A 25,041-nucleotide genomic window follows, 5' to 3' on the forward strand; every position below is an offset into this window, starting at 1 on the left:
AAGTGGGCGGGGCGTCGGGTGCAAGAGGTTGCTCCAGGAAGGTGAGCTGAGCTTTGGATCGATCCGGGTGGTGCCATGGCGGCAGTAACGCAGTCACTGTGGTCGGGTAGTCTACGCAAGCACCCTTTGAGAAGTGTTTACAGGGATTTACCTTCCGCGCCTGCTTGGGGAGTAACGTCCTGTCAACTACCCTCCCCATAACATGTACTTAACAGTTTACTGAATGATCAATGAACGGTCATTATGTTCTGCACTAAACTAGGCCCACTGCTGGGAGCTGTGGGTGGAGTGTTTAGGAAGGAGTCCACTCTGTGGAACTGTAGGCACTGAGGTTTGAGGGTTGTGGGGAAGGTTGCAGGAGGGAGTGATAGGATTATAAAACTGGCTCAGACGGGCTTATGGGGATATGTAGTGGCTGCTGGCTGAATTACTACATGTGATTCATGTAGCCCTGGAGTGTTTGGTGCTGCCACACCTGTTCCAACACATCCTACACAAAACCCACGTTCCAGTGTTTTTTGTCCTGTTTGTTCTACTCCCACCAAGCTTGAAGCAACGACAAAGTAGCCTCACTTTTTCATCTCTCCAAAACCAGATGCTCTCCCCCCACCAATTCTTGAAGACTGGAGATCCATTCCTAACTTTCACCCTACAGAGGAGTGGGCAGCAGAGCAGACAGAAGAGAGAGGTTCAAGGTTTCAGTCACGAGTACCAAACCAACAGCTTGCTTGCTTCCCATCTGTGCTGTTACTTAGAGTTCATCCTTGTCTCCACCTCCACTGCCCTGTATAAAACACTCGGACACTGGCTTGCCGCACTTTCAGTTATTAACAATATTCTTGCATTTAGAATCAATGGATTGGGGAATTCGCTGGTGGTCCAGTGGTTAGGACTCCGTGCTTCCACTGGAGGGGGCACAGGTTTGATCCCTGGTTGGGGAACTAAGATCCCACATGCCGTGTGGTGTGGCCAAAAAGAAAAAAAGAAAAAAGAAAAGAATCAGTGAATTGGTTGGTGGCAATCTCCTCTTTCCGGACCTTGCATTCTCTTCCTTGCATTCCCTGCCTAACTTTCTCCTTTCCTTCATCTTGAGGCAGTCTTCTACTTTGTACATTCTACTTTCCTGAAAATCTGAGAGGTGAATATTAGATTTACATGTTATAAGGTATTTTTTTGATGTGGACCATTGTTTTTAAATTAATTAATTAATTTATTTATGTTTGGCTGCGTTGGGTCTTCGTTGCTGTGCACAGGCTTTCTTTAGCTGTGGCGAGCAGAGGCTACTCTCATTGCGGTGTGCGGGCTTCTCATTGTGGTGGCTTCTCTTGTTTCAGAGAACGGGCTCTAGGCATGCGGGCTTCAGTAGTTGTGGCACGTGGGCTCACTTGTTGTGGCTCACAGGCTCTAGAGCGCGGGCTCAGTAGTTGTGGTGCACGGGCTTAGTTGCTCCGCGGCATGTGGGATCTTCCTGGACCAGGGCTCGAACCCATGTCCCCTGCATTGGCAGGCGCATTCTTAACCAGTGAGCCACTAGGGAAGTCTGATGTGGACCATTTTTAAAGTCTTTATTGAATTTGTTACAATATTGCTCCTGTTTTATGCTTCGGTTTTTTGGCCGTGAGGCATGTGGGATCCTAGCTCCCCGATCAGGGATCGAACCCACACCCCTGCACTGGAAAGTGAAGTCTTAACCACTGGACCGCCAAGGAAGTCCCTATAAGGTATTTCTATTCCCTAGAGAGACAAGAAAATATTTTTTAAATGTTTGATTATATTTCCTAGTCCTAAACCTGAAATTGCCCAGTTCTACATCTTTAAAACAGCTTGCAAGAGTGTACTAGGGGAACTTCCCTGGTGGTCCAGTGGCTAAGACTCCACGCTGCCAATGCAGGGGGCCCAGGTTCGATCCCTGGCTGGGGAAATATATCCCACATGCTGCAACTAAGAGTTCACATGCTAGTTCGCATGCCACAACTAGAGATCCTGCACACAGCAATGAAGATCCCGTGTGCCGCAGCTAAGACCTGGCACAGCCAAATAAATAAATATTAAAAAAAAAAAAGACGGACTTCCCTGGTGGTGCAGTGGTTAAGAATCCACCTGCCAATACAGGGGACACAGGTTTGAGCCCTGGTCCAGGAAGTTCCCACATGCCGCAGAGCAACTAAGCCCGTGCACCATAACTCCTGAGACTGCGCTCTAGAACCCCTGCTCTGCAGCAAGAGAAGCCACTGCAATGAGAAGTCCGAGCACCGCAATGAAGGTAGTTCCCCACTCGCTGCAACTAGAGAACGCCTGCGCACAGCAGTGAAGACCCAACACAACCAAAAAAAAAAAAAAGAATGTACTAGGTACCTGAATTCACAAGGATGGAAGTTCCCATTTGATAGTTCTAAATTATTATGTGGCTCTGTCCCCTGCCTCTCAGAGGAACCAAGGACTGGGAGGATGGTGGGGTGAGTCCAAACAGGATATGCCTCCTTTACACAGTAGCAGGCAAGCTCCAGGCCTCATGGCTATCGTGCTCCTTGAAGTCTTGGGAATGGGTAAATACATCTGGTATCCTGCCTGGGTCAGCATCCATACAGACACAAATATCCATCCACAAATAAACGTGCTTTCCTTCTAGGCTTTTCCCCCAGCAAATAATGGTTGGCATGCCTTCCACTCTGCATTACCTTGAAATCGTCGTTTGTCATTGAATGCCAAATATTACTTCTGTAAGATAGCCAGGAGCCTAGATTTTGTTGCCTTTACTTCCATACCTCTTGCTCTTCAACCTGCTATAATGTTCCTTCCATTCTTCTGAAACTTTCCTGCAAAGATCATCTGTAACCTCTTAACTGCAGAATATAGGTGAGGTTGTTTGATCTTTTGGTTTTTTGGACAAAAAATGCATTTGTTTATTTGAAATTTAAATTTCACTGGTTTTCCTATATTTTATCTGGCTGCCATGCCAGGAGCATCCTATTTTACAATGAAATCATGCCTAAAAGGAAGACAATCAGCAGCAGCCTAGGTTTCATGATGAAGTATTTAAAACCACTACGACATGCATTGTTGAAAGAAGAACACAAACAAAAACTTATTTTAAAAAACATAGGCTATACTAAAGTAGAAAACAAAATCCAAAGGGAAAGATAAGTCATCACTCAAAGATCCTTTTTTTTTTTTTCTTGCAGTACGCGGGCCTCTCACTGTTGTGGCCTCTCCCATTGCGGAGCACAGGCTCCAGACGCACAGGCTCAGTGGCCATGGCTCACGGGCCTAGCCGCTCCGCGGCACGTGGGATCTTCCCAGACCAGGGCACGAACCCGTGTCCCCTGCAACGGCAGGTGGACTCTCAACCACTGCGCCACCAGGGAAGCCCTCAAAGATCCTTTTAATACACGTGGATGGAACCCCATTGGGTTCCAGTATCCTCCTAAGTTCTTCACATGTCATCCATCCTTTGTATCACGGAGGTGACAAATCATCCTGAATTCCCTTCTTGGAGCAGAAGGGACTTGGACCTGCGTGCGGGGTCCTGGGAAAGTCATTTGGAATGTGTTTTCTGGTGGCATTTGAAAGTCCCCAGCTGACGGAAGGCACTGTGACACTCGGGACACAAGTAGGGTTTGAGCACAGAGTGAGTGTGTCAGTGAATGTTGCGGTTCTCGCTGTGGCTAAAGACTTTGTCACAGTGCTCACATCGTAAAGGCTTCTCCTTGGTGTGGATCCTCTTGTGAGCGTGCAGCGTGGAGTTGTGGGTGAACTTCTTGGGGCAGAGATCACAGCAGTATGGCTTCTCTCCTGTGTGGATTCGCTGGTGAACCTGCAGGTCCGAAGGCTGCATAAACCCTTTGGAACAGATATTTCATTTAAAGGGTGTCTCTCCCATGTTTGTCCTCTGGTGAAGGGTAAGCTGAGATGGATAAGGAAATCTCTTCTTGCATACCATATTCATAGGGTGCCCATCCCCAGGCTTCTTTTCCCTCAGGAAGACTGGTTGGTCCCACTGTGCTAGGTGTACCAACAGAATGGGACCCAAGTTGTCCTGAGAATTCTCCTTTGTCCAAAGATGTGGCTTCTTCCTGACGCACTTCTTGGGAAGTGGGACTGTTGGCCTGTTTCCATTTGAAACATCTTAGACTCCTCGGAGAACCTCTTCTGTATCCACTCTTAGTGGAAACTTCTCCCTCAGGACCCTTGAGAATTTCAGGCTCTTGAGATGCTGTTTGATCTTGATCTTACTCAACCTTTCTCTGGGATCTGACACTATTGACCAATCCTCTTATACTTCCTTTGCCATTATGACACCAGTTTACCTCCTACATCTCTGATGGCTTCCAGAATTCATCCTCAACTCCTCCCTTTCCCTTACCATCCTCCCCACAATCCTGTGAATCAACAAATCCTGAGCAACCACAGGCTTACTCTTAAGCCTTCTCCAGTAGTCAACCTGCTACTGGAGTTGACTTTCTGAAACATATTCCTCCAGCCACCTCTAGGTTTGTGTAATTTAGTACATTGTATCTTTTTAAAAATAAATTTATTTTATTTATTTTTGTTTGCGTTGAGTCTTTGTTGCTGCTGGCGGGCTTTCGGAGAAGGGGGGCTACTCTTCGTTGCAGTGCGCGGGCTTCTCATTGCCGTGGCTTCTCTTGCTGCAGAGCATGGGCTCTAGAGCGCAGCCTCAGTAGTTGTGGCCCATGGACTTAGCTGCTCCACAGCACGTGAAATCTTCCTGGACCAGAGCTCTAACCCGTGTCCCCTGCATTGGCAGGTGGATTCTTAACCACTGCGCCACCAGGGAAGCCCTACTACATTGTTTCTTAATCATCTATTTATACATGGCTGTTAACTTCACCAGACTCTTAACTCCTTGAGGGCAGGAACTGATCTTGTGCATTAGGACACTGGCTTTGGCAGGGTGGGGAGTAAGGGATGTATTTCCGAGACACTCAACAATGAGGTAGCATTTCCACTGAGTTCCCAAGTGCTCAGGTCTAGCCAGTTCCCCAACCCTAGAGCATATGCAGTAGGAACGGGGATCCTCTTCCCAAAGTCCCGGGCTGCCAGGCTTCCCCTTTGATCCTCCTCAAGCCTTGTCTTGGAAAGGATGCCCTCGAGGGCTCCTGGTAGCTCTCTCCACCGATTTTGCGTAGGCAATTAGTGTTACGTTACCCTGACGAAGAAAGGCACCTTTCATTTTAGGGCTTCTTTCCTTCAATTCGGACTGGGCGGAATCGCAGTGGGGAAAGAGTGAGAACCACTTTAGAATTGAACGGGCCGCGAAGAACGGCCGAGGCTGAGGCACACCAGATGCCGAAGTGCAGCACTGGGTGCAAAGCCCGGGCATCCCCTGACCCGCGCCTCTCACGCTAAGCTCGACCCCCTTTAGGGCGGGACCTCCCACTTCAGCCAATTCTGGGAGCCCAACCCTGGCGGTTTGTACTCTTCCTTTCCAATGAGAAAAAAAGGAAGCCGCTTGGTTCCAATGACCAATCGGAGAAGGCGGCGCCTGGTTGTCAGGCAGGTTTGTAAGAGTTCGGGCCAATTGGAGACACAGACACCGCTCGACCCGGGGCGCAGCGCGCAGGCGGTGGCGAAGAGAAGCCGAGCGGGCCGAGCGCGGCCGAGCAAAGCCGGAGCCGGAGCGGGGCCGCAAGAGCCGGACCGGGTCCGGACGGGCCGAGATGCCCTATAAACTGAAGAAGGAGAAGGTAAGCGTGGCCCTTTTCCCCGCGCCTCCGCCTCGGGGCCTGTGCGGAGCTCTGGGAGGGGCCCGAGCCAGGCCCGGGACAGCCCCGGACTGACCCTCCCGTCCGGCCCCCGCAGGACTCCCGGGGCCGGCCCTCCGCCCCGGCTGCCGGTCGCACCCCCCAGCCTGTGCCGCAGCTGAGAAAGCTCCCTCCCTTGTCCGGGGTAGAGTCCCCCGACATGCACCTCCCTCCACCGACCCCCGGCCCAGGGTAACCTCCTCCCTCCAGATCCTGCCCCACTCCCAGGTTACTCCCTTGCCTTTTCTGCCCCCATCCCCTCCCCATCACCTCCCCATCCCCCACCCGTTTGCCGTTTGGGACAGCCGCTTATCTGAGATTGCACCTCCCTCCAGAACTAAGCCCCCTCTCCAACCTCGCGCAGCCCCTTCTCTTCCCTCCTCTTCCCACCCGCCTGGGCCTGGGCCTGGGCCTGCCTTCTCCACCGTCCCCTACAGCCCCTTCTCCCTCCTTGCCAGGCTCCTTGACCTAGAACGGCTCTGCTTTCTCTCTCCTCCACCGAATCTGGCCTAGGCCCCTCCCTCTAGTTCTTCCTTCACACACAAACTTGTAAACCAGGACTGAGCCCTTCCTTCTGCCGATGGAACCTCGGAACGTCAGGGTGTCTGAGCGCATTCAGTGCAATCCCTAGTGATACAGATGAGGAGACTGAAGCCCCGACAGGGGGACAGGGGAAGGGACTTGGCCAAGGTCACACAACCTGCTGGAGGCCCAGCTGTAATATCAGGTCTCCTGACTTAAAGGCCTCCTCTGTTCCAAAGCCCCTCTAACAGGCACCAACCCACTCCCAGGTTCATCCTCAACCAGTCACCTTTCCTAATCTGGACAGGTTACTCCCCTTATTCCTAATTGAAGATAACCTTTGCATTTTTCCTTTTTTGTACGAGTGCTGGGTTTCTGCCTTTCCTGGGCCACACTGTCCTCAAATTGGGAATCTGCCCTCACTATCAGATTAGCTATCCTTCTTACTCCACAGGGCAGCCACCCCTGGACACCCTTGCCTTTGTCTTGTTGTCTTGACACAGACTGTTTCTTCATGCTGCCTTCTTTCGCCTTCCTCTTCTACCTCCGAACTGCCTTCTCCTCTTCTTCATCCCTGTCTTTCCCTACCCTCTGTTTCCTGCTGTTGCTGATGTCTGACTCAGAGGTGTGGTTCCTTTGAGGTACAGACTCACACAGAGGATGCTAGGATACCAGTTCCAGCCTCCCCCAGCTTCTTCTTTCCTGGGGCTGGTCCTTCATGATGGGCGCTAGCTCTGGCCTGGTGTTCTGCTCACCCACTTTATGACCCCAGAGGTGTCTTGCTTTCATTTGCCCTCTTATTGGCTGGATTGCTGGGCTGCCATCTCTGACCTTATCAGTTAAACTCCCTATCCTGGGGCTGTTGGAGATTTGCCAGGCAGCTCTGATTCTGGATTGTCCCCATAACCTCTCAGGGCCTGAGATTCTGAGTGTTGAGTTGGTGGTGGTATAGCAGGCACTGAACCTCCTTGGGTGCTGAGCTGGGCAGGTTTGGGTGCCCCACCCAGGCCCTGTGTCTTTGGGGAGCAGGCATGCTGAGGTGGTTTGGGCAGCTTAGCGGTAGGTGATGCACACAAAAGTCAGCCACACCAGGGGCTGAAGGGCTCCTACAAAGAGTGTGGAGAGCAAGGCAATTCAGGGGAAGCTGGTGAGGTCCTCACTCATCTGTAGTTGTTAGTCTGATGGAACAGATACTGTCCCATCCACAGAAAGCCTTAATCTACTAGAGGACTGAGAAGAAGAAGAAAAATTCTTAAGACTTGCTAGGACCACAGGTGTTAAGTGTTTGGTTGGGAAAGAGTACGGGAAGGATTGGTTTGCATGGGGCCAGGCATCTTTGATCCCCTTTAAGGTTTAACTTTCCACTTTTGATTTCTAGTTGCATTTGGCCTCCTTCAGTGGTTGACAAGTCCTGACGATGTCACTGGGGTTTGCCTAAAAGGGGTGGGGGCAGAGAGGAGGTGGGGATGGAGGGTCTGTATTGCTCATCCGTCACCTCTCCCCTTTCTCCTTCATCTCTGCTGGTCCCATGCCTGGCCTAACCTCATGGCCTCCTCCCTGAAGCCCATCCTGAACCCTTAGTTGGGGGTGAGCTCTCCCTCCTCCCCTGGATTTGCTGAGTACTCGGTAGGTCACTTATGGCCCTTTTGTGTTCCCTTGGACTGGAATTAATTGTAGACAAGTCTTTTCTTCCCCCTTGAGATAATAACTAAGTTCCATTTTGGTTTGGCATCTCCTTGTACACAGTAGGTGCTCAATGGATGAGTGCTGAGTCAATCCTTGGGGAGATTTTCATCCTTCCTGTTCCCTCATGTTCTGATCTAAGACTTCTCTCTTTTAGGTTCCTGGGTGGTGGCGTGCCTCTGCTCCCTCCCACACTCTTCTTGTTCATAATAATAGTTAATAACATTGACTAACATTTCATTTTTTCATGTGCCAGACACTGTGCTAAAGGGAATTAGGGGTACTTCCCTGGCGGTCCAGTCGTCCCGTGCTTCCACTGCAGGGGGCACAGGTTCGATCCCTGGTCGGGGAACTAAGATCCTGCATGCTGTGCGGCACAGACAAAAAAGAAAAAAATTTAAAATTTAAAAATTTAAAAAAAAAATAAAGGGAATTAGGTACTTTGATTGTCAGCACTTAATAGGTGAGGAAACAGGCTCAGCGAGGCTAGTTAACTTGCCCATGATTGTATAGCCAGTAAGAGCTGGGCCAGGAACACAGGGCTGACTCTAAACCACATTGCCATGCAACACTGGACAGCTGGGCTGGGCTGAAGTGTGTGCATTTCACCTGCTCTGCGGGAGCCAGGGAGCAAGGGTGGTGGCCTGGTTCCCATGCCCACCCCCCAACACCACCCCCCAGGCAGCCGGGATCTTTCTTCTGCACATTGCCTGGGAGATATGTCTGAGTGCTGCAGGGTGGGTGGAGGGGTACAAAAAGGAACAAGGAGCTCACGATCAAGGAGAGAGGTGAGACGTGGGTGCAGATGGGCCAGCTTTGTCCGAGAGGCCCATGTCTGGGGTGTGTGCAGACGGTCACCTCAGTGTTGCGTCCTGCCTGCACCCCCCCTCATCCTTTTCCTCTCCACCCCACACTCTGCACCACTCGCTGGCCCCTCGGCAAGGGGTGAGTGTGCCCCGCCTGGTCAGTGGGCCCTGGGAGAGTGCCTAGCCACCCAGAGCACAGGGCTCCTTCCCACTGCTACGACTGCCTGGAGCTGCTCCACACCTGGGAACGGCTTCCTGCCTCCCCACCCCCACGAAGCCTTCCCCCTGCTCCAGCCTACGCAGAGCTCTCTTCTCCCTGAAATCCTTTTGCCCCCATGGGTATAATCACTGGATTTAACACTTCTCACTGAAGGGGCTCAGGTGCTATCAAGTGGCAGAATCTCAGAGCTAGAAGTGATTTCCAAGGTCCTCCGATCCGATCTGCATTTAAGGCTCGGGACCCTTTTGCATCATGCCTTGGAGGAGGCATGAATGCACCTCTGCTTGAATGCTCTTGGGTTGGGGAGCTTACAGCCTCACTAGGCAGCTGGTTTCTGTGCAGCTGCTCCAGGAGAAAAGTCTTCCTTCTTTGGAGCCTCAGCCTGTCTTCCTGCCACTTCTGCCCGTGGCTCTTGGGCCTCTGGATCCACATAGAACAAGTTGCGTCTTTAGTCCACATGGCAGCCCTTCATTTATTCGTAAAGATCCCTCTTGCTCCCCCACCCGCCATGACTCCTCCCTTCCATTGTTAACTATCCCAGTTCCTGCAGCTGTGGCTCTCAGGACCTGCTTTTGAATCTACTCCCTCTATGGGTTATATATTCCCCGAAGAAAACCTAGCATTTGTCTTTGTCCCTCCCAAAGTGTGATGCTCTCGACTGAACCAGATCCTCCAGAATGGCCCCATCAGTGCCAAGGACGGGGCGCTTCCACGTCCCCTGGTGCCAGGCACTCTGCACAGGTCTGTTAACTGGATGGCAGGTCACATGAGCTGCCGTGGCAGCCACAGCACATGGATGATTTGTGTTGAGCTTGCAGTCAGACCTAAATCCCCAAGTCTTTTTCACATTTTCCTCATCCTGTCCCTGGGCAGTTGCTTTTTTTTGGCCCAAAGCATAGGAAGAGATGCTGGGCAGGCCAGGGCTCTGAGCCAGCAGCTAGGTTCCCAAGGGAGACTTTGGACTAGTGCTCATTCTTTATAGCAATTCTGGGCCTTGTCGCCATCCCTGTCCTTGTGCTTGTCTACCGAGGCGTTCTTGGGACGATTCCTATACCTGTTAGCATCCCTGGGCCCCACTGATTATGCCAGTAGCAGTTTCTAGTCTGGGTGCTGTTTGTGATATCCTAAAAAGGCTTCCAGGTCTTTCCAGATGGCCTCGAGGGTAGAGTGGTGACTCCCTTCCCTCCAGCATGAGAGCCTCAGGCCCCCTCTGCCCGCTTTAGCCAGAAGCCAGTCTGAGCAGCTTCTTCCATGCTGCTTCTCCCTTGAGCCTCGTCACCCTGGTTCTTACCTGACCGAGGCCCTAACGCATACAACAGCCTTGTGAGGTGAAGGAGCATGGTCATGCTGGATTATTGTGTGTTAGAGTTGTCTTCCTAACCAGATTCTGAACTCGTTGGTGCCTTTGAGGGACTGAATCTCCCTTTGTGTACCCCAACCTGCCACCCCACCGCCCCAGGTTTAAGGTAGGTGCTCAGTGGTGCTGATTGACTGATTGATTCAATTGGACGGAGGAGAATTACAACAGAGACCTGAGGGATGAGGATGAGGCCTCTCCCTTCCTTGGCATCTGTTAACTCTACCTCCGTCTTCTCCCTTCAGGAGCCCCCCAAGCTTGCCAAAGGCGCGGCGAAGCCCAGCAGCTCGAGCAAGGATGGTGGCGGCGAGAGCGCTGAGGAGGTAATGAACGTGGGCATAGCCCTAGTTACGGTGCAGGCGCCAGTTCCACCTGCTTGATGGCCAGTGGGGTGGGGGATCTCAGGGGCCCGGAGATTATTGGGACAGAAGGGAAGGATACTTTCATAGCCAGGGAGGGGCCTGGACAGCCCATCCAGGCTGCCCTCAGGCAGGCTTTCCCTTTGGCGGCTATGAACCAAATAAGCCCTCCAGTTTTTCCGATTCCGCAGGGATTCCTGTGAAAGTCAATTCTCTGTCTACCAAAGTGTTGAGAATTCCTTTTCTCTTAGGGCAAGAAGCTAGGGGCATTGAGTCCTGGGGAGGAGGGAAAAGTACATGGGTGCACATGGGTGCTCAGTGGGGTGACTTCAGTGTAGCTCTGGGTGGGGCAGGGGTGGGGAGTGGCTGATGCCCTTGAGTCGGGCAGGGCTGGGCGCACCTCTCTTGGTCCCGATCAGACGGGAGCTGCTGAAGGACAGGCATGAGCAGAGGTCAGCGCAGCTTGGCAGTCTAGGGCTGTAAAGCAATAAATGGCAAGCAGAGAGCACACGGGGGTGGAGGGACTTAAGGAAGTCCAGAGTGTGTCCATGGAAGCTTGGGCGTGTGCTCAGTGGGATGCTTGGATGCTGAAGGGTCCTGGGAGCACACTGAGCGAGCGCCTGTGTTACCCGGAAGCTGGTGATCCTTGCTTTCTGCGCTTCCTCCCTCCTGTGCTAAACTGTTCAGAGGGATGGAGGTGAACAGGAAATGGAGCTGTCTAATTCTGAGCAGGTCTTGTGGATTGGGGGCAGGTCATGGAGAGGAGATCGATTGAAAAGTGTTTGGTTGGGGTTAACTCTGGATTTGGATTTTTCTGGATACTTCTGGTCCCTGTCACCTCCAAAGAGAGCCAAGCACTTTTCACACCTGCGACCATCATTTTACCCTCACTTGAGTGATGGGAGGAAGCAGGGTAGGTTTTCTCCATCTTACAGACGTGAGAGTTGAGGACCACAGAAGAGAAATTCCTCCTTCCTCTGCACATACACTGGCATCTGAACATGTCTCTAGGCCAGTCCTTGTCACTCAGTTCTGGCACTGTTGGTTCCCGGATGTGTTTCTCTCCCCCAGGCTGTGAACTCTGAGGGAAGGCGCTTGCTTCTTCCCCACACCTGTGTGCTGACGCCCTTGGTTCACAGGAGATCACCAGGAGATGCTTCTGGAGGGCACACCCTCTGGGCTCAGTCTCCCCTTCAGGAGCCATGACATGTGTGGGACCCACAGGGAAGGTGGCGGGAGCCGGCAACTGATACTCAAAGCAAGAGACTTGGAAACAGGATTTAAAGGCACAGAAAGGAATAGCTTGGGGGGGCCACCCCTGCCTTCTGCCTGACTCCCTCCTGCTCATTCAGTTACTAGACAGATTGGCTGTCATTTCCTGGAAGTAGCCCTCCTTGACCACCTGCCCCCATCCCCATGCCCAGGACGCGGTCAGGGCCCCTGGTACCCAGCATCACTCCATGGCAGTGCTTAACCACAGCTGTAATGAAACAATTCCGTGGGAATTCATTGTGTGTCAGTTGTCTCCTGTGTTAACACTTAGCTCCTGAGAGGCTCTCGCTCACACCGAAGGGCCTGGCCCACCGGAAGCACCTGCATTTGAATGCATTAGTGAATGGATGAGCAAACAAACCAACTTCAAATTAGACCTGGAAGGAACCTCTCTTTTCATAGGTAGGAAAACGAAGGCTCAAGCAGCTTAAGAAATAAGCTGAGACCAGCTGCTGTGATTTCTCCACCGCCCTCTGGAAGAGGAGAGTGTCGTGTTCACCTTGGGCTCTGTTTTATGAAATGCCGCTCAGGGCTCACCTGTCTGAGGCAGCTGCAGGAATTCTCCATGATTTTGCAGAAATGCACCCAGGTGGCCCCAGGCAGTGGGACATGGAATAGTTGGGGGCCAGGCTGTGAGGCCCAGGTCATCAAAAGCTGTTTGTCACAGTCCTTCTCTTGCCCTTTTTCTTTCTTTTCCTTTTTTTTTTTTTGATGTGGACCATTTTTAAAGTCTTTATTGAATTTGTTACAATATTGCTTCTGTTTTATGTTTTGTTTTTTTTTTGGCTGCGAAGCATGTGGGATCTTAGCTCCCGACCAGGGATCGAACTTGCACCCCCTGCATTGGAAGGCAAAGTCTTAACCACTGGACCGCCAAGGAAATCCCTCCCTTGCCCTTTTTCTAGTCAAGAATTTTGGGTTCTTACAGCCAAACTTACCCCGTGTCAAGCATTTGCCAGTCTTTCCAACTGATCTTAATAATTTATAGCAGCCAACATTTATTTTATTGAGCAGTTACTTGTGTATTAGTTTCCTAGGACAGCCATAAGCAATTACCATGAATTGGGTGGCTTAAAATACCAGAATTTTATTCTCTCATAGCTGTGGAGGTCAGAAGTCTGAAATCAAGGTGTCAGCAGGCCATGTTCCTCTGAGGTTCTAGGGAAGAATCTCTTCCACGCCTCTCTCCCAGCTTCGGTGGCTTTCTGCGATCTGCTCCTTGGCTTGTAGAACCATCGTTCCAATCTCTGCCTCCATCTTCGCTCAGCGTTCTCCCCTGTGCCTCTGTCTCTGTGTCCAAATTTCCCTCTTCTTATAAGAACACCAGTCATGTTGGATTTAGGGCCCACCCTAATCCAGTATGACCTCATTTTAACTTGATTACATCTGCAAAGACCCTGTTTCCAAATACGATCACATTCATAGATGTTGGGTTGATGTGAGTTTTGGGGGAACACTGTTCAACCCAGTACAGTCTGTCCCAGGCACTGTGCTAAGTACGCATGCATTTAATCTTATAATCTTCTCATTTAATCTCTACAGCAGTCCCTGAGGTCATCTGTTATCATCATCAGCCCCATTTTACAGAGGAAACTGAGGCTTAGTGATGTTAAGTAGCTTTTACTCAGCAGTAAAACAGCAGAGCTGGAATTCAGCGCAGGTCTGTGGCCAGTCCTCCCGTGTTCTTAATGACCTAATAGACTGGTTCTAAGATTCTAGAAGAGTCTTAGAATGGAAAGGAGCCTTGAGAGATTAGGTCAGACTCTGCTACAAGGCAAGGGTCTTTCCTGGCCTGTCTTTGGAAAAAGCATTTCAGTGCTGTGGACTTTTCTGTGTGCTGTGCCCTGTCCTGAGTTCTGGGAACAGGGACGGAGGGAGGAAGAAACGATCCTGGTCTCCCCCACTTCAGCCTGACATCACTGTAGCCAGAGTTGTTACCCTAAAAACATTTTTGGTCCTATCAGTCCTTTACTTAAAAGCCCCTCTTGGCATCTCATTGCTCACAAATTCAAATATGCAGCCTCAGGCCTCCTGGGCTGGCCCTGCCCTGTTCTTCCAGCCCCTCTGGACTTTCCATCTTCCAACCCGACAAGCCTTTTGTGGCTCAGGGCTCTTATTGGTGTCATCCCATTGGCCTGGACTGCTTTATCTCTCTCTTTTCATTCTTTGCCTAAACCCGTGTTTATCCTTTAAGAGACAAATCAAAAGTCACCTCTTCAGGGAGGGCTTCCCTGATTCTTCAGGCAGAGTTTGTCACTCAGCCCTCTGAGTTCCTGAATCTCTTGCGGCGCTCTGGTTTTGCATTGCCCTGCACTAATGGCTGCTTTCGTGTCTTGCCCACTGGACTTTGAGCTCTTCGAGGGCAAGGGCCATGCCTTATTCCCTTTTTAATCTCTAATGCGTAGCATGATGTTTATTGAATAAATGAATTAAGAATGGGTATGGGGGGGCTTCCCTGGTGGCGCAGTGGTTGAGAGTCCGCCTGCTGATGCAGGGGACATGGGTTCGTGCCCCGGTCCGGGAAGATCCCACATGCCGCAGAGCGGCTGGGCCCGTGAGCCATGGCCGCTGAGCCAGCGCGTCCGGAGCCTGTGCTCCGCAACGGGAGAGGCCACAACAGTGAGAAGCCCGTGTACTGAAAAAAACAAAACAAACAAACAAACAAACAACAAAAAAAGAATGGGTATGGGGTTGGCCAAAAAGTTCATTTGGTTTTTTTGTAAGCTGTTACGAAAAACCCAAACGAACTCTTTGGCCAACCCAACAGTGCTCTAGGTGTCAATATAGGAGAGAATGCCTCTCTGATTTTCAGGGTTTGAAACTAAAATGATCTTCACTCAGCTAGTTAATTCATTATGCAAAAGCTATAACATTAATCTTTGCGTTTTTCACTGATAATTTTATCTTTCGTCTTTCTACTACAGTACCTTCTATAGTGCTTAACTTATATTTCTATGTCCTACTTTATGTTTAAATATATGGGTTTAATGATTACAGGTGTCTGTGTTAGGGTCAGGTTGGAATGGAATTGGTTCAGAGTGGGCAAGTATAGTTGCAGTCTCCTGAGTGTGAGGGTGGTGTATAAATTCAAAGCCCCACTGGAGGGGCTTCCCTGGTGGCGCAGTGGTTGAGAATCCGCCCGCCAGTGCAGGGGACACGGGTTCGAGCCCTGGTCCGGGAAGATCCCACATGTGGCGAAGCAACTAAGCCCGTGCGCCACAATTACAGAGCTTGCGCTCTAGAGCCCACGAGCCACAACGAAGAGCAGCCCCCACTCACCGCAACTAGAGAAAAGCCTGCGTGCAGCAGCTAAGACCCAATGCAGCCAAAAATAAATAAATAAATTTATATTTTTAAAAAAAGCCCCACTGGATTGCAGGAGGCCTGAATCTAGGAAGGCTTCTTGGCGTTTGGATCCTGTTGCAAGTTTAGAAGTGGGAGGAGACGGTTGTTCAGGCAGAGGAGACAGCCACTGTGGAGTCTCAGAAGTGGGAGCAGGCAGGTCACCAGCTTGCCTTTGGGCCGTGTCCACCCATGCTCTGATGGCTGCAGAAGGTTCTCCTGGGGATGCAGCTGCCTCTCATCTCCAGCCCAGGTCAACAAAGGAGAAGTTGGAAGCTAGAGCTTTTAGGAGAAAGGGTTGAACGTGAAGTGAGTTGCTGGCACACACCTATACTCCCTTCTGACAAGTATGTTTCCAGGGCTTTGCTGGCCGGCCCAGCTGTCTCTCAGCTGCTCCGTGTATCTGGGGCCTGGGAGCCAATGGTCCTTATAAAACCAGGGTGGCCCAGTGGGCTGGGGGCGGGGCAGACTAAGCCGGCTCAGCTGCTCTCCGGCCACCCCAGCCTTCAATAATGCCATCCTGAAGGGGAAGGGACCTTAGGCATCAACTCATTGGGTGGCTTTTTAAACTATGATTTTCAGCCATGCAATCTCTGTTTTCTTAAAACCTTACTTGGGGGCTTCCCTGGTGGCGCAGTGGTTGAGAGTCCGCCTGCCGGTGCAGGGGACACGGGTTCGTGCCTCGGTCCGGGAAGATCCCACATGCCACAGAGCGGCTGGGCCCGTGAGCCATGGCCGCTGCGCGTCCGGAGCCTGTGCTCCACAACGGGAGAGGCCACAACGGTGAGAAGCCCGCGTACTGCAAAAAACAAAAACAAAAACAAAAACAAAAACAAAAACACCTTACTTGGAGAGTGTTTGGACTACTGATCTAGTCCAACCCTCTGCTCGTTAGCAGAGAAAATTGAGGTCTTGCTTTTCCCTTTTTGGGAAGAAGGCCTCCTTTCTCTGGATGTCCCCTAAGTGCGAGATTCATGGAGATGCAGGGTTTCTGCATCTTATCTGGGAGGATGGAGAGAGACATATTTTTCCCGAGTCTTGTTCCTCAGTTGCCACTGAGCCCCTCAGCCTAGTATTTCTGATGTTTCTCCTTCCCACTCTGCTCCCACCACTGTGCAGGGCTTTGTTCTGAAGGTCCCCGGTCAGGACAGGAGGGACCTATGGAGATGGGCCTGGGCTTGGTGTCCCCCGCCCGCCCTGTCCTCCCATCAATCAAATAACCAGTCATTCACTGAATGCCTGTTAGGTGTCAGTGCCAGTGCTGAGGAGACCCAGAGGGGCACAAACCAGGGTCCTGGCTTTAAAGGGACTTGCTTTCTAGTGGGGAGATGACACATGAGCAAAGTGATCAAGAGGTGTCACTGGGGATGATCCCAGAGCCAATGGAACAGATAAGCAGTGTCAGAAGGTTGAGGGTGGAGGGTGGACATGCAAGTCCTGGAGTGATTGGAGAAGGCTTTTTGGAAGAAGGTGGGTCTTGAAAGATGCAATGCCTTCTTGGGTTCTCCCATTTTATTTTATTATGTTTTTGGCCACGCTATGTGGCTTGTGAGATCTTAGTTCCCCACCCAGGGATTGAACCCAGGCCCACAGCAGTGAAAGCATGGAGTCCTAACCACTGGACTGCCAGGGAATTCCCTGGGTTCCCCCATTTTAAAACAAGAAGGATAATGAACTCTAAGGAACATTTGAGGTGTGCTACTTTCAGGAATTTCCAGGCTGTATTTCTAAAATCCAGGGATGGGAAATAATAATAATAACAACAACAATAGTAGAAGATACTGCTTATAAGACACTTCTGTGTGCCATATACTGTTCATTTAAATCCTTATTACAACCCTGTGAGGTAGTACTATTGCCATCCCCACTTTACAGATGAGGCACAGAGAGGCTATATGACCTCCTGGAGGTTACTCAGCTAATAAATGGCAGAGCCAGTAGTCAAACCCAGGCAGTCAGGCTCAAGTCTGTGCCCTTGACTGTTGAGCTCCACTGATAAGGATTGGGTTGTTCCTGCGACAGGGAAATGGGGAGAGTCTGATGCACACCAGGCTCTGGCCCCCTGTCCTTTTGCCCCTCTCCTTCGTCCTCTACCAAGGTGTGATCCATCCTCCGTATACAGGAAGAGAGACCCCAGACTTCAGGGTGCCTTGCACTGTCTAACCAGAAAAATCACACTGGTTGAGTGTAGTCATAGCAAGGGAGGTGTGTGATGACTGCTCTTGTCCCACTTCTTTGCATTCCCCTAGTCAAATTGGTGTCTGGGGCTCATTTCAGGAGGAGGAGAGGGCCAGATGGCCAAAGCGGTAATGAGCTACACTGGACCCAAGGCCTGCCCTGGGCTGGATCCAGCGCTCCTCTCCTGCCTCTGACCCCCAGATAGGTCACAAGCTTGACGTAATTGTTTCTATAAAAAATTCAAGAGCGTACAAAGCATAACATTTGTCTTCCTCCTTGCCCCTTATCCCAGAGAGTTTCATATTCTCCCATTCTTATTTTATGAAGTAAGAGTTTACGGAGCGGGCTGGAGAGGAGGCGGGGATGGCAGGTGTGAGCACAGGAGGGCAGTTTTCCTGTGGTGTAGGGACCCGGCTGGACGTGACCTCACTCCTCTGGTCCTGTTGCAGTCTCTTCTCTGGTTGGGGGGAAGGGCTGTCCTGTGGCTCAGCCTCTCCCCTCTCCCAGCAGGGGGTTACCTGGACAGTACCTATGAGTGGACAGCCCTGCAAACACCTGTTTGTATGCTTCTGAAAATGGGCTTCGTGGGGCTCTGACACCCGTGTCTGGGAGGAAGTAAAGAAGTAACTTTTGGAAATTAGCTGTATTTCTCCCATTATATTGCCTTTTTTTTTTTTTTTTTTTTTTGGCCGTGCTGTGTGGCTTGCAGGATCTTAGTTCCCTGACCAGGGATCGAACCCAGGCCCCGTGCAGTGGAAGCATAGAGTCCTAACCACTGGACTGCCAGGGCATTCCCTATTTCTCCATTATAAAAGCAGTGTCAGCTTGTAAAAAATTTAGGGAAATAGGAAAAAGTCATGTCTCATTCTGTCATTACAGGAGATAGTCATGAACACAGGCACTTGTTCTTTCTTTTTCTTAACTGGATTTTGGGTTCTGTGCATGTTTTAATATGGGTGAGCTCATTTTGATATACAGGTTTGTATTATCCTTATTTAACTTAGCATATAGGAAGCAATTTTCTCTCATTCCATAGTTTTACTCTTTTTGTTTTGTTTTTAATTTTTATCAGCGTGGTGATAGGTGCATTGTTCAGAAGGTCAGATAATACTCTCAGGCTTGTAATGAGCAGGGCAGCCCCTGTCGCCGGCCCCTCTTCTCCTGTTGTTTCGTGGCAACCACATTCACCTCCTAACTCTTTCCTTGCAGGTTGACTTTTGTACCTCCAAACAAGATCCTTTTACTGATTTTTTTTTCCCTTTATTTTGTGAGCTTTAGATATCTCTTGACTTCCTAACGTGGAAAATTAAGGCCCGAGTGTCTTATACCTCCATGCAGACTTTTCCCCTCTTCTCAGAATACTTATCACCCGTTTTGGGTAAATTACTCTGACTGTGTAAACATTTTTCACAGCTGAATCACGTATCATTACATTTAGTACATAGTTTTCATAAACATAATTTTAACTCCATGATTTCCATGTATTTATATACTGGCCATTATAAATAAGACCATAAAAAGTGTTTTTGCACAAAGCCTTTTTTATATTTAGGATTTTGCTTAATCTATATTTCTAGTAGTTAAACTGCTGAGATATGGGGAGGAGTTTCTTTAACTGAAGACTATCACACGTTCAGTAAATGATAAAATAGAGTAATCTTTGCTGTACTGCTCGATGCATTTTTACATATGTTTATGCTATGAACCACCTCCCAGACTCAGTCAAGATATGGAATGTTTCCATTAGTCAGAAAGGTCCTCGTGCCCCTTCTCGGTCACCACCCGCATCTCCCCAACCCACACCGCTGCCACCCCCTCCCCGGCAGGAGAGCCACTTGTCTGACTTCTGTCACTGTCAGTCCATCAATCAGCTTTGCCTGTTCAGGAACGGGAGTGAGCGTTTTGAAGGCTCTTGATGCACAGGCAGCGGGCGTCACTTTGGGAGACACGCCTTCTAGACCGCCCCCTTCCACGGCCACGTCCCGCAGTTATGTCTGACCCTGGTCTTGGCTCCTTCGGGGCGGGAGGCAGCTGCTTGCTGCCCAGGCCCATAGAGGCATAAACTGACCCGGGGCTGGGCGGTGGGCCAGGCCTGGGGTGGGAAGCGCAGCTTGGCGAGTGCACTCCAGTGACTCGCTCGTTTGACCAGGCCCAGCCCCAGCCGCAGCCGCCACCGCAGCCACCACCGCAGCCGCCATCATCCAACAAGCGTCCTAGCAACAGCACGCCGCCCCCCACACAGCTCAGCAAAATCAAGTACTCAGGGGGGCCCCAGATTGTCAAGAAGGAGCGACGGCAAAGCTCCTCCCGCTTCAACCTCAGCAAGAACCGGGAGCTGCAGAAGCTTCCTGCCCTGAAAGGTACTTGGGAAAGGTCAAGAGGGCTGTGGCATCAGACCTAGGGGACAGTGGGTGTTGGCAGAATGGAGGTTTGGGGGTGTTTGGGGGAGGGTGGAAGCTCTAGAGAATGTGAGAGGGAGTTGCGCTGGGGCTGGGGGTGGGCGTCAGGGGAGCAGGATGGTGGCAGGAAGGGATCGGGGAACGCCCTGCGAGGTGAGCAGGGCATAGCAGTGAAGGACCACAGAGGAGACCTGACCATGGCCCATCCGCCCCTAGACTCACCAACCCAGGAGCGGGAGGAGCTGTTTATCCAGAAGCTACGCCAGTGCTGCGTCCTCTTTGACTTTGTGTCAGACCCACTCAGTGACCTCAAATTCAAGGAGGTGAAGCGGGCGGGGCTCAACGAAATGGTGGAGTACATCACCCACAGCCGCGATGTTGTCACCGAGGCCATTTACCCTGAGGCCGTCACTATGGTAGGCACAGGGAAAGGGGAAAGCGGGCAGGGACGGGGGCCCCGGAAAAGCCCAGACCTGCCCAGAGAGCTCTCACCTGGGCCCTCCCTACCCCTCAGTTTTCAGTGAACCTCTTCCGGACGCTGCCACCTTCCTCAAATCCCACCGGGGCCGAGTTTGACCCTGAGGAAGATGAGCCCACCCTGGAGGCCGCCTGGCCGCATCTCCAGGTACCAGAGCAAAGAGGGCAGGGGCCTGGCTGTGGGCAGTGGGGCACTCTGAGCCCTGCAGCAAGGGGGCTCTCCCAGTCCTTGGGGAATGCCCCTAAGTGATGCTCCTTTCCCCCCGCAGCTCGTGTACGAGTTTTTCTTACGTTTCCTTGAGTCTCCCGATTTCCAGCCAAACATAGCCAAGAAGTACATTGACCAGAAGTTTGTCCTTGCTGTGAGTCCCTGAAGTTCCTGCCTTCCCCTCCTTCCAGTCCATGAACTCTAGCCCCACGTCCCCTGCCTCCAGTCCAAGCTGCTCTTTTTGCTTCTGCTGAATATAGGTACTCTATTGGGTTTCAGCTGTGTCTGGTGCAAATTGACCATGGGGGTTAAACAAACCTACTCTGTCCATAAGAAGCTTCCAGCATAATGGAAGGAAACAAAAAAGCAACACTGTTACCCCCCGCCCCACCCAATGGGGAATGCAGCACGTATTCCCAGACATCACCTGGGGTAGAGCAGTGCAATAGAATCGCTCTTCCCAGAGACTTGTCTCCACGCACCCTCTTCAGAGGGCTTCCTCTGGCCAGGACCCAAGTCACCCCAGCCCTGGCTTTCCCCGGCTCCTGCCTCACTGCCGCCTCTCCTCCCGCTTGCTCCCAGCTCCTGGACCTGTTTGACAGTGAGGACCCTCGAGAGCGGGACTTCCTCAAGACCATCTTGCATCGCATCTATGGCAAGTTTTTGGGGCTCCGGGCTTATATCCGTAGGCAGATCAACCACATCTTCTACAGGTGAGGCCAGGAGCCTGGGCTCAGGAGCAAAGCAAGCCCCTCACTAAGATGGGGTGGGAGAAGGGTGGTAGGTGGGACTCCACAGAATGCTGGAGGGGCACCAGGGGTTATCAAGAGAGTCTTTGTTCTTCCCTCAGGTTCATCTATGAGACGGAGCATCACAATGGGATTGCCGAGCTCCTGGAGATCCTGGGCAGGTGAGAGGTGGGGCGGGGGCACACATGCCTAGAAGAGGTCGGGAGGATTGATGCATTGAGCTTGGACCTGGCCCTTTGGTCCTGACAACCCTCCCTTAACTCCCAGCATCATCAATGGCTTTGCCTTGCCCCTGAAAGAAGAGCACAAGATGTTCCTCATCCGTGTCCTGCTTCCCCTTCACAAGGTCAAGTCTCTGAGTGTCTACCACCCTCAGGTGAGCGGCCTTCCTCCTGATGATCCCCGGCCCTGGCTGCAGAGAAAAGAGGGAAGGGGAAGCATTCCAGCCGTGATGGGGCGGCAGAGGGAGCAGGGGGCAGAATTCCTCTCCACGCCTCCCCTTCTGTACCGGGGTCTGGTTTCTGTCACCGACCTCTCTGTGACCTTCTGAGCCCTGCACCTCACCTCCTTTCTGTCTCAACCTTCTGCAGCTGGCGTACTGCGTGGTACAGTTCCTGGAGAAGGAAAGCAGCCTCACTGAGCCGGTAACTCCCCTGCTGGGCCCCAGGGTCCACCTCTCCCTGTCAGCAGCACTTGCCAGCAGCAGCTATTGAGCGGTGCTGCAAGCACTCACGGGCGATGTAACCCGACAGGTGGCATGGTTTCCTCTCTAAAGGAGAAGTAAAACCTTTGTGCACCTAGGAAGCATCCAAGCCGGAGAAACAGGAGCACTTAGCTGAGGCCACCCAAGCTGTGCCCACCGGGGTTGGGGGGAGAGGGCAGGGTGGCTTCCTGGAGACCCAGACAGGTGTTGAGTGAGAATTTTATTCCCGTGTCCTCCTCTTCTCGCAGGTGATCGTGGGCCTTCTCAAGTTCTGGCCCAAGACCCACAGCCCCAAGGAGGTGATGTTCCTGAATGAGCTAGAGGAGATTCTGGATGTCATTGAACCTTCAGAGTTCAGCAAAGTGATGGAACCACTCTTCCGCCAGCTTGCCAAGTGTGTCTCCAGCCCCCATTTCCAGGTGAGACCCAGACCCAGAACATCCCAGCCCCTGCCTCCCAGAAAACTGAGGAGGGTCTTCAGCATAGCGAGCCATGTCCCCACTGAGTCTCGCCTGTCCCCACCAGGTGGCAGAGCGTGCCCTCTATTACTGGAACAATGAGTACATCATGAGCCTGATAAGTGACAATGCTGCCCGAGTCCTTCCCATCATGTTCCCTGCACTCTACAGGAACTCCAAGAGCCACTGGAACAAGTAGGGAACTGGGGTGGCACTGGGCACTGAGGATCTGGTTTTGGAATGTGGGAGGGTGTGGATGGACTCAAGAGCCAGTGGTCTCATCTGGTCCCTCAGCAAGCGGGGCTGGTGCCCACTGCATATTAATAGGGCCTTGAGGGACTGACCGGGGAGAAAAGATACCCACGTGAGAGATCTGTGCTACCCAGCAGCAGAGCTGTGGCCTCTGTCGCATCTCTTCTTGAGGTCAGATATTCTGCAGCTTTGGAGATGTAATTCCATGTTGTGAGAAGCTGATGTGATCCTCTTAGTATGTATTAAATCCCAGCATTGTTAAAAGGCTTTCCTGTTTAAAGCTGTGCGCTGGGAGGCCATTCGTGTGGGCTAGAAGAGTAGGAGGTAGTGGGGAAAAGGGAGCTCTTGGAGCACGGGGTGCAGGAAGGATGGGCAGGCAGACTCATATTTGTAAAGGGCCTGAACTGCCAATCTCAAGTCACATGATTTGGCCAGAGCGATGAGCTTACACTGTACAGAGGCTGGTGGGATGGGAGTAGTACATGAGAAAGCTCTTAGCACAGACACCTTGTGGGAGAGAGCAAACTGAGGTCCCGGCACTGAGGGCAGGCTCTGGCCTCTTACACGTCGTCTTTCTTCCTGGCGGCAGGACAATCCATGGCCTGATCTACAATGCCCTGAAGCTGTTTATGGAGATGAATCAGAAGCTGTTTGATGACTGTACACAACAGTACAAGGCAGAGAAGCAGAAGTGAGTCTCTCTCTCCTTGGGGGTGTTCCTCTTCCACACCAGCCCCCTGTGCTTCTCTCTCAAGCCCACCCCAATCCTGTCTTTGTTCCCTCAGGGGCCGGTTCCGAATGAAAGAGAGAGAAGAGATGTGGCAAAGGATTGAGGAGCTGGCTCGCCTTAACCCCCAGGTGAGGTGCTTCTGCCCTTGCCCTGAACTGAGGGGTCCAGCCTGGGTTGGGGGAGGGTTTGTCTGAGGAGGGGCAGGAAGCAAACAGGGTCCCCATACTTCCCAAGTGGCTCTCGCCACTTGTCTGCCTCCTTTCCTCTCAGTATCCCATGTTCCGAGCGCCTCCACCACTGCCTCCTGTGTACTCGATGGAGACGGAGACCCCCACGGCAGAGGACATCCAGCTTCTGAAGAGAACGGTGGAGACAGAGGCCGTGCAGGTGGGAGGGCACGGGGAGCAGAAAGACAAGACAGCCCGGGGAGGGAGAGGAGACAAGAGCCGCAGAGCCAAGGAATCAGGGCAGGGAACAGTGGGATTTCTCGGGACTTGGTCACCATTCCTCACCTCCTGCACATCCCCACACAGATGCTAAAGGACATCAAGAAGGAGAAAGTGCTGCTTCGGCGGAAGTCAGAGCTGCCTCAGGACGTGTACACCATCAAGGCACTGGAGGCGCACAAGCGGGCGGAAGAGTTTCTAACTGCCAGCCAGGAGGCGCTCTGACCTCCTCACCCTCCCACCACAGGGCCCCAGCCCTCCACCTTCTGCTCCCCACTGGCTGACTTGGGGCAAGGCAGGGCCTCTCTGCTCTAGGGAGGGGGATGAGGCACTTGAAGCGGGGACACCCGCAGAGTGGTCCCTCTTCTCCCCTGAAATGTGTTCATGCCTCCCCGCGGCTAGTACAGACAGGCTGAGCGCGGCAATGCTCAGCGCTCACACAACTTGGGGATGCCTGGCCCCCTCCTGCTCCTTATCCCACAGCTGCCTGCAGCTGCTCTGAGAAATACACACGGGAATAACGTGCTCCTCTCCTCTCCCCTGCAGCCCCAGTTGAACTCCAGGTGTCTCCTCCTTGTCTCCCTCCCCTGCAGGCACATAGGGAGCAGCAGGAGATGATTCTCACCAAAGTTATATCAAACCCCATTGGCCCCTGAAGTGAATTAGCTGGAGGGGAGCCAACCCCCAACAGCACAAATAGGCCCCCAGCCCCAGCAGTGTGCAGGCTGATGGGGCTGCATTATTTCCTCTTACCCCTGCCTGATCAAGACAACATAGGAGAGCAAAAGGAGAAAAGCATAGGCTTTGGACAGTAGGTGATGAATATAGGGCCCAGATGGACCAAGAGAAGGGGATGAACAAACACCCTACCCTGTACCCCCTCTTTGGTGAGCAGCAGCCCTGGGATCACTGACACGGAAGGGACCATCCTGGGGCTGACTGCTTTCCTGTGCTGTTGGTCCCCAAAGCTAGGAAGAAGGAAGCAGGGGGCAGTGCCCTAAGCATGGCTCCCCCCAACACCTATTTATTTCCCTGTTTGTGCTGATGCTGGGCAGGCTCTCACTTGTCCCTTTCAGGAACCTTGGAGGGGCGAGGGGCTGGGGGGGGGGGGCCGGACC

General features: G+C 52.0%; 1 protein-coding gene and 1 pseudogene across 1 annotated transcript; one reads left to right on the top strand and one right to left on the bottom strand.

Annotated features, from left to right (window-relative positions):
- Positions 1-3,290: 3,290 nt before the first annotated feature.
- LOC115860572 (zinc finger and SCAN domain-containing protein 5B-like) lies at positions 3,291-4,339 on the bottom strand (annotated as a pseudogene).
- A 1,230-nt stretch (positions 4,340-5,569) lies between these two features.
- Positions 5,570-25,021, top strand: PPP2R5D (protein phosphatase 2 regulatory subunit B'delta). The gene is made up of 16 exons (XM_030870689.2): positions 5,570-5,705; positions 10,596-10,673; positions 19,651-19,861; positions 20,117-20,316; positions 20,415-20,525; positions 20,647-20,739; positions 21,168-21,298; positions 21,436-21,495; positions 21,602-21,710; positions 21,925-21,978; positions 22,286-22,456; positions 22,563-22,690; positions 23,337-23,438; positions 23,533-23,605; positions 23,748-23,864; positions 24,011-25,021. The coding sequence occupies exons 1-16, from the start codon at positions 5,679-5,681 to the stop codon at positions 24,146-24,148; spliced, it is 1,803 nt and encodes a 600-aa protein (XP_030726549.1). The 5' UTR covers positions 5,570-5,678; the 3' UTR covers positions 24,149-25,021.
- Positions 25,022-25,041: the final 20 nt, after the last annotated feature.

This window comes from Globicephala melas, chromosome 11, assembly GCF_963455315.2.
Source record: "Globicephala melas chromosome 11, mGloMel1.2, whole genome shotgun sequence".
Classification (NCBI taxonomy): Eukaryota; Metazoa; Chordata; class Mammalia; order Artiodactyla; family Delphinidae; genus Globicephala; species Globicephala melas.

Coding starts and splice junctions, on each gene's coding strand:
- PPP2R5D (XM_030870689.2), top strand. CDS start 5,679: ATGCCCTATAAACTGAAGAAGGAGAAG. Junction 21,299..21,435: donor ATCAACCACATCTTCTACAG/GTGAGGCCAGGA, acceptor TTCTTCCCTCAG/GTTCATCTATGAGACGGAGC. Junction 23,606..23,747: donor TGGCTCGCCTTAACCCCCAG/GTGAGGTGCTTC, acceptor CTTTCCTCTCAG/TATCCCATGTTCCGAGCGCC.